At 40.8% G+C, this 12,734-nt stretch overlaps 1 protein-coding gene across 7 annotated transcripts in view; it reads right to left on the bottom strand.

Annotated features, from left to right (window-relative positions):
- Positions 1-3,761: 3,761 nt before the first annotated feature.
- Positions 3,762-12,734, bottom strand: part of DCUN1D2 (defective in cullin neddylation 1 domain containing 2) — a 41,095-nt gene continuing 32,122 nt past the window's right edge. For 6 of the 7 annotated variants that reach the window (XM_053308194.1, XM_053308199.1, XM_053308197.1 and 3 more), the window contains 3 exons: positions 4,985-5,067; positions 4,712-4,808; positions 3,762-4,319 (listed from right to left, as the gene is read on the bottom strand). In XM_053308194.1, the coding sequence (XP_053164169.1) occupies positions 4,240-4,319; positions 4,712-4,808; positions 4,985-5,067 (260 nt within the window). In that variant the 3' untranslated portion in view covers positions 3,762-4,239. Of the gene's footprint in view, positions 4,320-4,710; positions 4,809-4,984; positions 5,068-12,734 lie in introns of those variants that run through there. The other variant, XM_053308196.1, reaches the window with a different exon arrangement.

The following is a 12,734-nucleotide window of genomic DNA, read 5'->3' as shown; positions in this document are numbered from 1 at the left end:
TGAAATGAACAGACACCGCACCACACAAAAACACCCAGATAGCTTTTCCTTCTCCTGCATTAGAATCACATTCTGTGTGCACACAGAAGGGTTATTTTGGGGCAACTAGGCATTCCCAAAGGATGTTAAGCTGTGGTTTCTGGTTTCCATCATGAATCTACCTCCTCCCTTCTTATTAACAATATTTGGGTAGATTCACACTCGTCAATTAAAACACCTAATACTTCTATTTTGTCACAATGGACCTGTCAACCTTTAACAACTTGATTAGATTTAAATCAAGTACACACAGCAAAATAGAAAAGTTGCCTTTTCTCAGGATCATGAAGGAAAGTGGCAGCAGAGGCCCTTTTCTATATCCACCAACCTCTGAACTGAGCTTAGCTGGGAAGGGAAAGACGATCTTCTTAACTACTGTGCCTCAACTGTGTAACTCCTTACCTAGGGAAGTGCTCCTTATTCTCTCTCAAATGTCCTTCCATCACCATATGAAGAACTTCCTTAGTTCTTTAGACCTGTATCTCTCTGGTTGGTTGAGTTTTTAGTGTTTTCTCTCTGAATTGGCTCATCACCTGCTATCAGTGGGTAGCATCCAGTTTTCCTTGGTCCAGAACAGGAGATCTTACTCTGCAGCAAGCACTCCTTCACTTCTGCAAGCACTGTTAGTCTGGATGCTACCCCACAAAAACAGGAGAACATAAATACAGTGGCAGCAATTAGTTGCCCAAATAGAGGAAGTAGGGCAACTTTAACATGTTATAAATATACTGCTACATTTTTCAGGTTTAAGCTGAAATTCATAACTATCTCAAATTATAACTATTGGATTAAGCAGTGGTTGGAAAATTGTGATCAGCTGTTAGACACTTAATGTTTCCTAATATTTAAAAGACTACTATGCATTTAAAGATTATATGCCACTGATTACAAACCCACTTTAATCTTTTTGGGCTTTTCTTGCCTCAACTGATTAGCTTTAATGTTATGTACACATATTACTGAACATACACTTCAAGGTAGATAGGTAGCTGAACACTTTGCTGATAGTGTTATACATCTCTCTGGTATTTCATAGATTATAGCCTAGGCAGCAGAATTTAAAATGTCAAAGAGCTGATATACTGACATCTAGTGGCAGAATGGAAAATAGGCAACATTTGAATTTCTACAGGTTGAATATCTCTTATCTGAACTGCTTGGGACCAGAAGTGTTCCGGATTTCGGAATATTTGCATACTGTAATGAGATATCTTGGGCATGGGATCCAAGTCTAAACACGAAAGGTTACTGGAGAAGAGAGGAGAGCTGGTCTTGTGGCAGCAAGCATGACGTCCCTTTAGCTAAGCAGGGTCCACCCTGGTTGCATATGAAAGGGAGACTAGAAGTGTGAGCACTGTAAGATATTCCCCCCAGGGGATGGAGCCGCTCTGGGAAGAGCAGAAGGTTCCAAGTTCCCTCCCTGGCTTCTCCAAGACAGGGCTGAGAGAGATTCCTGCCTGCAACTTTGGAGAAGCTGCTGCCAGTCTGTGAAGACAATACTGAGCTAGATAGACCAATGGTCTGACTCAGTATATGGCAGCTCTATATGTTCCTATGCATTGTACACTGTATTTTTTTAAAGGTTTTATTTAAAGTATAAAAACAAATAAACACTGAATTTACGATAACTACAGGTAGCCAAAACAGATGCCTACAGAGCAGGCGCCAAACTGAGCAGGGAGTGGAGAAGGGGGGCTTTCCCCTATCATCCCACCCTTCCTCATCCCCCTCCGTTCCTTTCCTTTCCCGTCCTCGATTTACACTTTGGCGGTGGCAACAGCTGCTGCTCCACCTCCCGGGCTTGTTCTCCCCTGCTCACCTTCGTCTGTAGCGCTTGAGTGAGTGAGCTGAGGCGTTTTGTTTTTTGTTTTGTTACGAGGAGCTCAGCTGCAACGAGTCGGTGCTGCAGGCACACGCCGTGGTGGTTTCCGGATTTTGGAGCATTCCGGATACTCAACCTGTACTGTAGTTCTCAGATTTCTTATTAAAAAGTTTTACTTTTGCAGAACAAAGATATTTTCCATCCCCCTCTAAGAAAAGAATCTGCCACATTTGTGCTATACCATCCAACTCCATGCACTGCTGATCATACAATTCACCATTTTACAATTGCCTTCGAGCTTTTGGGGCCCAACTTCTAACACGGAACCCAATTTAAATTATTTACTGCATATATCTATCTTCCTCTAAGGCAAGATGTGGATGTCCAGATGCTGCTGGACTACAACTCCCATAATCCCCAGCTGTAATAAATTGTGACTGAGGGTAATGGGAGTTGCAGTTCAGCAGTATCTGGGGAGCTGCATGTTGTCTATCCCTACTCTAGGGGTTGGTACAAAGGAGGGCAGGGCTCCTGCAATTTTTACAGTTGTGTAGAAAAGGGAATTTTCAAAGGTGCAGTTTGTTTTTTTATAGAGAAAAAAAAATGAGAAAAGCTGCATCTGCTAAAATCAGTTCTGCTAAAAAGGACCCCTGATGTCCTTTGTATCTGTAGAGGGAGGGAGAAAGCTAAGCACTAGTGGTGCTACTGGTGCGACCCACCAAAGGTAAAGATGCAACCCACCTGTGGGCACTGTTCCCTCTAAGGTGTGCGCATACGGGCGAACCAACTTCCAGGCCCCCACGCAGCAGTTTCTGGCAGGCGCACAGTCTCTGCTGCACCTGCCACTTTCCCAGCACACATTGCTGTGCTTCCCCCCTCTCCTTGGCTGGATTGCCTGCTACCTCCCTCCCTGCTGCTGGCCAGGCCTTCTCTGCCTCCAGTTCTAGCTACAAATCTCGTGAGATCTGCAGATGACACAGCCAGAGAAGGGGAGGCAGTGGCTCCCCCCCGCCACCGGTGGCTCCTGGCAGCCCAGACAGAGCCCAGAGGTGGAGATTTTTAAAAAAGGTTATTTCCCCCCCGCCAATAGTGGTGTGTGTGTGTGTGTGTGTGTGTGTGTGTGTGTGTGTGTGAGAGAGAGAGAGAGAGAGAGAGAGAGAGAGAGAGAGAGAGAGAGAGAGAGAGAGAGAGAGTGAGTTATGTGTGCTCGAAGACTTGATGCTCCTGCCCAGGACAAAACTTTCCACTCACATAATATAGATTAGAGGGAACTTGTGGGTCCTGATCTACCAGCTGAAGATCTATATACTATTACCTCCTGAGCAGCCATTTGGAAGTCACTATGCAGTTAGAGCAGGCCTGCTCAACTTAGGCCCTCCAGCTGTTTTTGGACTTCCAACTCCTATAATCTCCAGCTACAGTAGCCAATAGCCAGGGATTATGGTAGTTGTAGACCAACATCTGAAGGGCCGAAGTTGAGCAGCCCTGAGTTAGAGAATACCTCACATTTACAGCACAATCCAACCCAGCATTTTAAAGTGCTTTTGATTTCAATAGGAGAGTTGAGTATATGCATTTCTCCCCGCAAATGAAATAAATGGAACATGAATATTCGTAACTTTGGCCGAGATGTTACGATAGCATACTTAGTATACACAATAATCATCCATGAAATACAAAAGGCTTCTTTGGGTGCTTCTAGGTTCAAAATGTGAATATTACAGTTACAATACAGGCACAGTGCTACTTCATCACTGAATAAGAACAAATCCCCTTCAAGTCAATGCAGAAATGAGAAAATAAAGCTTAGAAATATGTTTTTGGACTAGCCTTTCCATACACCTGAAATTTTGACACCAAGTTAAAGAGATGTATTAATAAACATTCCACTACATTTAAGTCGTATAAAAATACCACATACCACACTTTTTATTTAGGGATTTAATTTATATACCACAAATACTGCTTTTAATATAAGTACAATATAATACAGTTGTAGTTATGTAACTGCTGGTGTTCACCCTGGGTTATGAACTGAATGGCATGCTGTGCTGTCAAAACTTTACTAAAATGGCCTCTAGTTAAACTTCTCCAAAGTATAAAATCATGCAAAATCTACATCCTATATGATACAACCAGTACAATAATTGAAGCCAATATCCTACAAACGGCCGGGGTTATCTTCTGAATTTCTTCTTGCAGTGTCCATGAGTCAGCCATCATTGTCTTGAAGCAGAAGTAGTGATTTCAGTTTTGTCAGTGGCATCCCACCACGACTATCGAAACCAGTGACAGTGTGCACAGTTATTGGCCAAAATGTCTTCATTACCTGATGCAGTTCAGACTGCAAACTTAAGTCCACTGAGAAGAGTCTATGGTTAGGAAGCTTTACGCTTTCCACCTGTGACTACTGGTCGTGCATATTCCACAAAATCATCTATTAGAACTGGCCATGCTCCTAAAGAAGAATCAAACAGTTTTGAATCAAAATCTCTGCATGTTTAAAGCAATATTTTTATACTTCAACACAGTGGTTGTTCACAGCTTAACCTATTTTATTCACTGGGCTGTTTGCAAGCATGTGAAATCTTTCAGGGCACAGCCAGATGTCAACAGTAAAGTACAATCTCTAAGCTATGTTTTAGCACCAAAATTGTGTGTATCTTATCGCAAAACATCTGCCAACATGGTTTTGGAGAAACATATATGTGAGAAAGACAACACTTATTTCTAGAGATCAACAATTTACAAACACACAGGCACCACACTTTACATAACGGTTTCACAGGGTAGGTTATGGACATTACTTCAGCACCACTATATTTAATTTTAAACATCTGTAGAAATTACCTTCTTCATCATAGTTTGACATATCATCTGCAATCATATTTCCAAAGTCTAAAAGAAGATTCCAAGTATCTTTGGGAATTGATCTTTTATGATGTTCCTATGCAACAAGAAAAATAAGCTGGTACAAGCAGTTTTCAAGCCTTGTAAAACCTTAGCTGAATAAAGTAATTTGATTAACAGACAAAATTTAAAATAAAAAAGTTGGACTGTCTATACTGCCATGAAATCACCTTCAATCCTGGGACATAAACACTAATAAAGAAATATACTTACCAATAAAAATTTATTCCAAAGTTCTAGAAATTTAAATCTTCCTGATAAGACTAAATTCCAATATGCAATTGCCATTTCTAGATCTGAAAGATACAAACATAACATGAAATAGCACGGATCTTATTACAGACCTATACTAGACTATAAAAAAGAGAGAGAGAGATAAATCTTAATGTTTGATAGTTAGAAAACTAATTAAAATGCTGAAAGATCCATTTTCAGATGCTCCAACATGATACATGCTAAAAAAGGTTTCTTGCCAACATGGTTTTGGAGAGACCAGAAAAATTACTTTTTAAGAATACACACCTATCTCTGTATAATCAATCTGCTGGCTAACATTCAGACTCAGTTTACTTGAGGAAGTCCCACTGAAATTAAAAGGACAAGTTAGGTATGCCTAACTTGCTCTTTTAATTTCTACAGTACTTCCGAGAGTAAATAGAGTCTAAATGCCAGTCACTAAGTTTTTTAAATAGCCAATAATTCTGGCATAAAAACAAAGTAAAATATGCTTAAAGATATCACTACAATTCATTGAAAAGATGGGTTTAGAAATGCCAAGCTACTAACCTTTAGCAGTACTAACACAACTGGACAGGTTTCTGCCAAGTACTCATTCCCAAATGTGACTCAACCACAGTCATTTTGACTTATTGTACTATAAAATGGCATACATGACCAAAATAATAATATTGCTCAAGTAATAATATTTCAGTTTTCATAAATTAAGATCTAAAACCAAATGTAAGATTTATATCTTCATTTATAATTTTTTACAGGCCAGTCCTGTGCATGTTTACGCAGAAGAATGCTCCACAGAACTCAGAAGTATGCCCAGGACCGTAGCCTTATCTTGGGCTATCCTTGTTAGAACTAGGTTTATCAGAGGTCAAGGAGGCACAAGAAATGCTCATCTAGCTTTAGCTGTCTGTGCTCTAAACATCTTGAAATCCATTCAGAGATAAGACTACCTTGTCATCAATTGTACATTTTAAAAGAAACAAACACTTATTCTGAATAAGGGTATGTGGATAGAAATCTTGTAAATGCGGCACTAAAATTACAGCCTACAAATAGAGCATGTAATTATCTTCCTTGTTTATTCTAGAACACCTCGTGAATTTGCAAGATGAGTCTTGATAATCTCCCTGATTAAGAAGTCAAGACAAATATTTCAATGTAAGTGAACTTCTGAGCCACAAATGGACACTTCTTAATCCACACTGAACAAACGTTTCCAAATTCCTAAGTATCTATTTCAAGGGCTTTCCTCCACCCTTAGGTATGGATACCCAGGGGCTTGGAATTCCTGTAGTCCTAATTATAGAAGATATTTCTTTGTTCCTTACACACACACCTCTGCAGCTCAAGATGTACAACTAAAAGGAAGGGCACTTCAAATACCAAGTAAATTGAAAGAATGACTGAAATGCAGACAATACATTATCTTTACATAGCTGTTACTGATAAAAACTGATCACTGGAACTTTTGATAACTGTAGCAACACACTTGTTCATAATTTTATTTTTCAAAATTATTTTAAACATGAGCTAAAATGAAACACACACACTCACTTTCTTCCTTTAAACTCATTATCACTCTCTCACACACAGAGTCAGCACTAAGACAACTAAAAAGCAAATCTGATTTTGCACCATATTTGCTGCTCATAATGCTTTTATGAGTATTTATTACTTATTCTAGACTCATTTATCCCCAGTTTAGATTGTGACAAAAGGCTGGACTGGCACCGCACAGCTACAAGATGCTTTTTATATATAAATATTTATGCTTTCCTTCTGGAGATGGTACAAGTTATCTTGTTAGGCCCCTCAAGTGACATTACCAGCTACTGTGTCTGAGCCTCTAAGATAAGGCTAACATTTTTGGCATGGTAGATTAACTTAAGAAGAGGAGCTAAGAACTCTTGTTATTGCTACAGTGCAAACATGCCAAATCATAACAAAACAAGAAACCACCTGCATCCAAGTATATCACAACAGAGCATGGGCCTGGTTGATAGGACTGTTGCAGGAGTGGTATAAACAGATTTTATCAAACACAGGGCCAGTTTGGATGATCTGCCTGTCAGCCCGTCCTAAACGCCTGTGAGAGGAGCACGAACATACCACCACCACCCCACTCAACCTGGTGCACCTTCCCAATGCTGCTGAATCACATGCAGAGGGTGGGGTTTCATCTGAACTGTCCCTAAACACACACGATTACAGTACACACTATATGATGTAGTATGTGGGGGAGTCTTTAGTGGGGGCATCCAGTAACTCCTCTTATGTGGTTCTATTGGATCAGTTTCAGTTTGTGTCTCCTGAGGACATGAACAAGCTCTTGGAGCGGTGTGTCCTAGCACTTGTTCTCTTGACCCTTGCCCAACATGGCTTATACTATGATCTCAACCAGACCGTCTCCAACAATCTCCCTACTCTAGATTGTTGGAGACAGTCTGGTTGAGATCATAAATGCTTCTGTGAGGGAAGATAGAATGTCTCCTTATCTTAAGGAGGCTATTATTAGACCTCTTTTAAAGAAGCCTACATTAGATCTCTCAGTGTTGGCAATTATAGGCCCATCTCTAGCCTCCCATGCTTGACCAAGGTGATTGAGAGGGTTGGAGCCTCCCAGCTCCAGGCACTCTTGGATGAAACAGATTATCTAGACCCATTTCAAACTGGCTTGTGGGCGGGTTATGGGGTGGAGATTGTCTTGGTTGGCCTGATGGATAATCTCCAATTAGGAAGTGACAGAGGGAGTGTGACTCTGTTGATCTTTTTGGGTCTCTTGGTAGCTTTCGATACCATCGACTATGATATCTTTCTGGACTGTCTGGAGGATATGGGTGTAGGAGGCACTGTGTTACAGTGGTTCTGCTCATACCTCTCGAGCAAATTTCAGAGGGTGTTGCTTAGAGCTCCATTTTGTCTCCAATGCTTTTAAATATCTACGTGAAACTGCTGGGAGAGATCAAGAGATTTGGTGCAGAGTGTTATCAGTACATTGATGACACCCAAATCTATTTCTCCATGTCAGCTTCATCAGAATAATGATAATGGCATAACTTCCCTAAATGCCTGCCTGGAGACGATAATGGGATGAGGTTGAATCGAAACAAGATGGAGGTGCTCACTGTAGCAAGCTGCAATTCAGAAGATGGGATAGGTCTGCTGGCTCTAGATGATGGGGTTACACTCCCCCAGAAGGAACAGGTTCACAGTATGGGAGTACTTTTGGACCCAACTCTCTCTCTGATATCTCAGGTGGAGGTGGTGGCCAGGAGTGCTTTTTATTATTAGTTTTGCATTTATATCCCGCTCTTCCTCCAAGGAGCCCAGAGCGGTGTACTACATACTTGAGTTTCTCCTCACAACAACCCTGTGAAGTAGGTTAGGCTGAGAGAGAAGTGACTGGCCCAGAGCCACCCAGCTAGTATCATGGCTGAATGGGGATTTGAACTCGGGTCTCCCCGGTCCTAGTCCAGCACTCTAGCCACTATACCACGCTGGCTCCTTATCAACTTTGCTGATACACCAGCTGTGCCCTTTCCTTGAAGACCATGATCTTAAGACAGTGGTGCGCATGCTGGTCACCACCAGGCTTGACTACTGCAATGCACTCTATGTGGGACTGATTTTGTTAGGTTTGTGCACAAAACTGGTTTGCCTGGTTCGGTTCAAGTCCAGACCGGATTCGAACTGGACATGTTCAGTTTTGGCACCCTGAATTAAAACTCCTGTTTGACTTGAGTCGGTTCAGGGTTTTAATTTTTTGATTTAAAAATAAATCAATAACTCACCACTGGGTCCAGGTTGTAATGCTGGCCCCCAGTGTGTGTGTGTTGCCGTGGCGGGGTCTCAGAAGGTTACCCCTCCCCCTGCTGTCCTCTCCTGTCCTTTTCAGGCCATTTCAGCCTGTTTACGGGACTTGCCAGCCGTCTGCCTGCTCACAGTGGCCATTTTGAAGACCCGTGCACATGCGCACTGGCCATTTGCATGCCCGGGTCAACTAAGCCGAGCCAAACCGGGCCCTGTTTGGCTCGAAGGTGAGCCTTCGAACAGGCCCAGTTTGATGGAGAACCGGTTCAAGATCAAACCACTCTGAACTCCCTAGCCTTTGTACATTGTCCGGAAACTGGTATAGAATGCTGACGTCAGGTTGGTCTCTGGGTTGTCCTGAAGAAAATATATCACTCCTGTTTTGAAACAACTACCTGCCAATAGGTTTCGAGGAAAAATACAAAGTGCTGGTTACACTAGGGATGTGCACGGAACTGGTGGTTCAAAGACAGGAAGATACATTTAAGGACTGGGGAGGGTGCACTCACCCCCCCCCCCGATTGCTCCACTGGTGCTGCAGTTTAAAAGGGTCTGGCGAGGTGGCAGCATACCTCCCTGCCATCTTGTTGCCTCCTTGGACCAGAAGTACCTGATGCGCATGCACACATCAGACATGTGTGCACGCATGTCATGCTCGCTTGCACGCCAGGCGTATGCACATACACGCCCAAGTCATCTCTTCAGCCAAGCTTTTTTAGCTGAAATTTTTAGTTGATGTTTTAGCTGAATTTTATTGATCGTTTTAACTGTTAATTTAAATGTGTTTTAAATGTGTTAATTTTTGATTTTTGTTATTGTAAGCCGCCTAGAGACTTTGTAGTGGGAGGTATAAAAATATACAAAATAAATAAAGTGTTTAAACTCCAAGTTTATGGGCAGCCTTAATTAGGTCCCTCCTTGTGCAATTAGAGGGCTGGGGAAAGACACACATGCCCACATATCTCTCCCACGAGTTTAGAACCAGTCAGTGTATTATCTGAACCAGCCCAAAATTATGTTTACGCATTAAATAAGAGCCCCTGGTGGCACAGTGGTAAAACTGCTGCTCTGTAACCAGAAGGTTGCAAGATCGATCCTGACCAAGGGGCTCAAGGTTGACTCAGCCTTCCATCCTTCCGAGGTCGGTAAAATGAGTACCCAGAAATGTTGGGGGCAATATGCTAAATCATTGTAAACCGCTTAGAGAGCTTCCAGCTATAGAGCGGTATATAAATGTAAGTGCTATTGATATTGCTAAATAATAATAATAATAATAATAGTTATTATTATTATTATTTGATTTCTATACCACCCTTCCAAAAATGGCTCAGGGTGGTTTACACAGAGAAATAATATATAAATAAGATGGATCCCTGTCCCCAAAGGGCTCACAATCTAAAAGAAACATAAGACAGACACCAGCATCAGGCACTGGAGGTACTGTGCTGGGGGTGGATAGGGCCAGTTACTCTCCCCCTGCTAAATACAGAGAATCCCCACGTTAAAAGATGCCTCTCTGCCAATTTTATTATTATTATTATTATTATTTCTTGTTTACACAGTCAGACAGGTGTTATTGACTGGTTTGTTTTATACAGACATCAAGTCCTTCCCAAGGACCTGGGAAGACTGAATTTTATCATCAATACTGTTGGTTATTATAGATATCATCGCAGAATATAAGCTGTTTCCAATAAAGTTGCTTTTTGTAATTGGCCGATGGTGATTTCTGTGGCCCCTATGGTGTTGAGGTGCTCTTCAAGTTGTTTTGGAATTGAAGGGAAGAGCCACTCCTGGCTGGCGCTGCAAACGCAGCGCCAGCCTTTGTTTAGCTCCCGAATGGGCCATGCGGCCCCCGCTCGGGAGCTAAACTACCGCCCCCACGTCTGACGTCAGATGCGGGGGGCGTGTCGGGGCCGCTCTCGCAGCCCCTGATTGGCCACCGGCCCAGGTTCTTTGAACCCATTGGCCCAATGGTGGCTCCACCCCTGTTTGTTCCTCATAACCCATACCATTCAAATTAATACTTTGCATATTAGATTTCCTCCCCACTGGAGGGAAGGGAAGCCATCAGAAACTGCAGGAAAGAAATGACTTTTAATGCTTTGGTATAGCATTAAAAACTATTTATTTAATAGATTTAGATTTGGACACAGCACCTACCTTCATATAATCTGACTAACTTAGTAAAGAGGAGCACAACCCCTTTCCCCCGCTCATATCAAATTTCTCATTCACAAATACTACATCAATTTTTCTTTTGAACTTGGAAAAAATGCATCCCCCTGTTGTAAAACCCATGGCCTGGAGCATGCCTAAAATTATTTTAATATATAAAGTTGCTGGAACCTGGTCCACCAATTATGTACTTTCTCCACTGTGCAATGGGGAGTATAGCATCTAGTAGAATTTGAAGGGTGGGAGGGAAAGGCTGCCAACAGCAGCAAGACTAGTCTCCTTACAGGGAGATGAAATATGTGCAGAAAGGCCTTTAGAAATATCCTTGCATCTTTGAAAAATTTCCCTCATTCGCTATTGTAAAGTACTATACAAAACTATACAAGTTTGAGGTGAGTCTTCCCACACAGCAGGATTCTATGAGAATCCAGTGTGTTTATTATTAAATATATTTCTATACCATTTTTTAAAATAAAAATTTAATAGATTTAGATTTTCATAAGGTGGGACACAATCAAATAAACACAGACACAAAAATTGCAAAATATAAAAGAAAATGGAACTTACATGGTTGAACTAAAAAAAAAGAATGAGCTAAACATGCTATAGCCAGGTAAAAAGACCCTCAAGACACACCTGTTTTCTCAGGCTTTTAATTGAAATAAAATTTTAACCTGTTTATATCCTGTGAAATTGTTTTACCATATTTTCTGGTAGAAACACTTTGGCAGGTATGTTTTTAAAAGTTGTTTATTGCTGCCTGTGGCATTTACGTCACTGCAGTGTTTATGCGTTAATTCGGGAGCAAGCCGGAAAAGCACTTCCTTTAAAAATAACTAAATAAATATTTTTATTGATATATAAAGAAAGAAGTTTACAGAAAAAAGAATACACAAATACAGTAAATAACATCTTATATATGTTTTGTACATCAAGCCAGGAAACAGCACTCTGTCATATCAACATCTCCTCCTAACCACACATGTTCTGATTAGATATTTCAACCAGCAATCTCAAATATTCAAACAGAACATCCCACTGAATAACTAAATATCAAAATTAAGTGGTACCAAAATTAAAACGGACTCGCTCAAGGATTCATTAGCAGAGAAAATCCAAATCTCAGATGAGGTATCCGACCCTGTGACAGATTATAACAAATAAAAGGTTCCCAAGTAAAGCCAAATGCATCTTCTGATTTATTTTTTATATATGAAGTAATCCTAGCCATTGAAGTATATTCCCAAAGTTTAAGATGCCACTCCTCTAGCTTTAGTAACAGTTGAGTTTTCCAGTAAGAAGCATAAAGAATTCTAGCCACAGTTATCACGTATAAAGACAACTCTGTATATTCTGCAGGTATATGAGGCTTAGTAATATTTACAAAAAAAATCTCTGGTGAAAAATGAAAATCCATTTTTTAACACCTGTTGCATCTTACTGTGAATTAACTTCCAAAATTTCTGAGCTTTAGTGCATGTCCATCACATGTGATAGAAGGTTCTTGGCTGATTCATACACTTCCAGCAATTTCTGGGATACTTATTGTCTATCTTTGAAATCATCATTGGAGTAATATACCAATGGAAATACATTTTATACCAATTTTCTCTTAAAGTGCTATTCTCTGTAAATTTAAAGTTCATTTTCCATTGATATTCCCATTGTTGTATATCAACTGTTTTATTCATATTCTGCATCCATTTAATCATACAATTTTAACTGTTCTGATTCCGAG

This window comes from Hemicordylus capensis, chromosome 3, assembly GCF_027244095.1.
Source record: "Hemicordylus capensis ecotype Gifberg chromosome 3, rHemCap1.1.pri, whole genome shotgun sequence".
NCBI classification, from domain to species: Eukaryota; Metazoa; Chordata; class Lepidosauria; order Squamata; family Cordylidae; genus Hemicordylus; species Hemicordylus capensis.
Note: the sequence above shows the minus strand (reverse complement) of the source record. Positions and strands in the feature narration are given on the sequence as shown.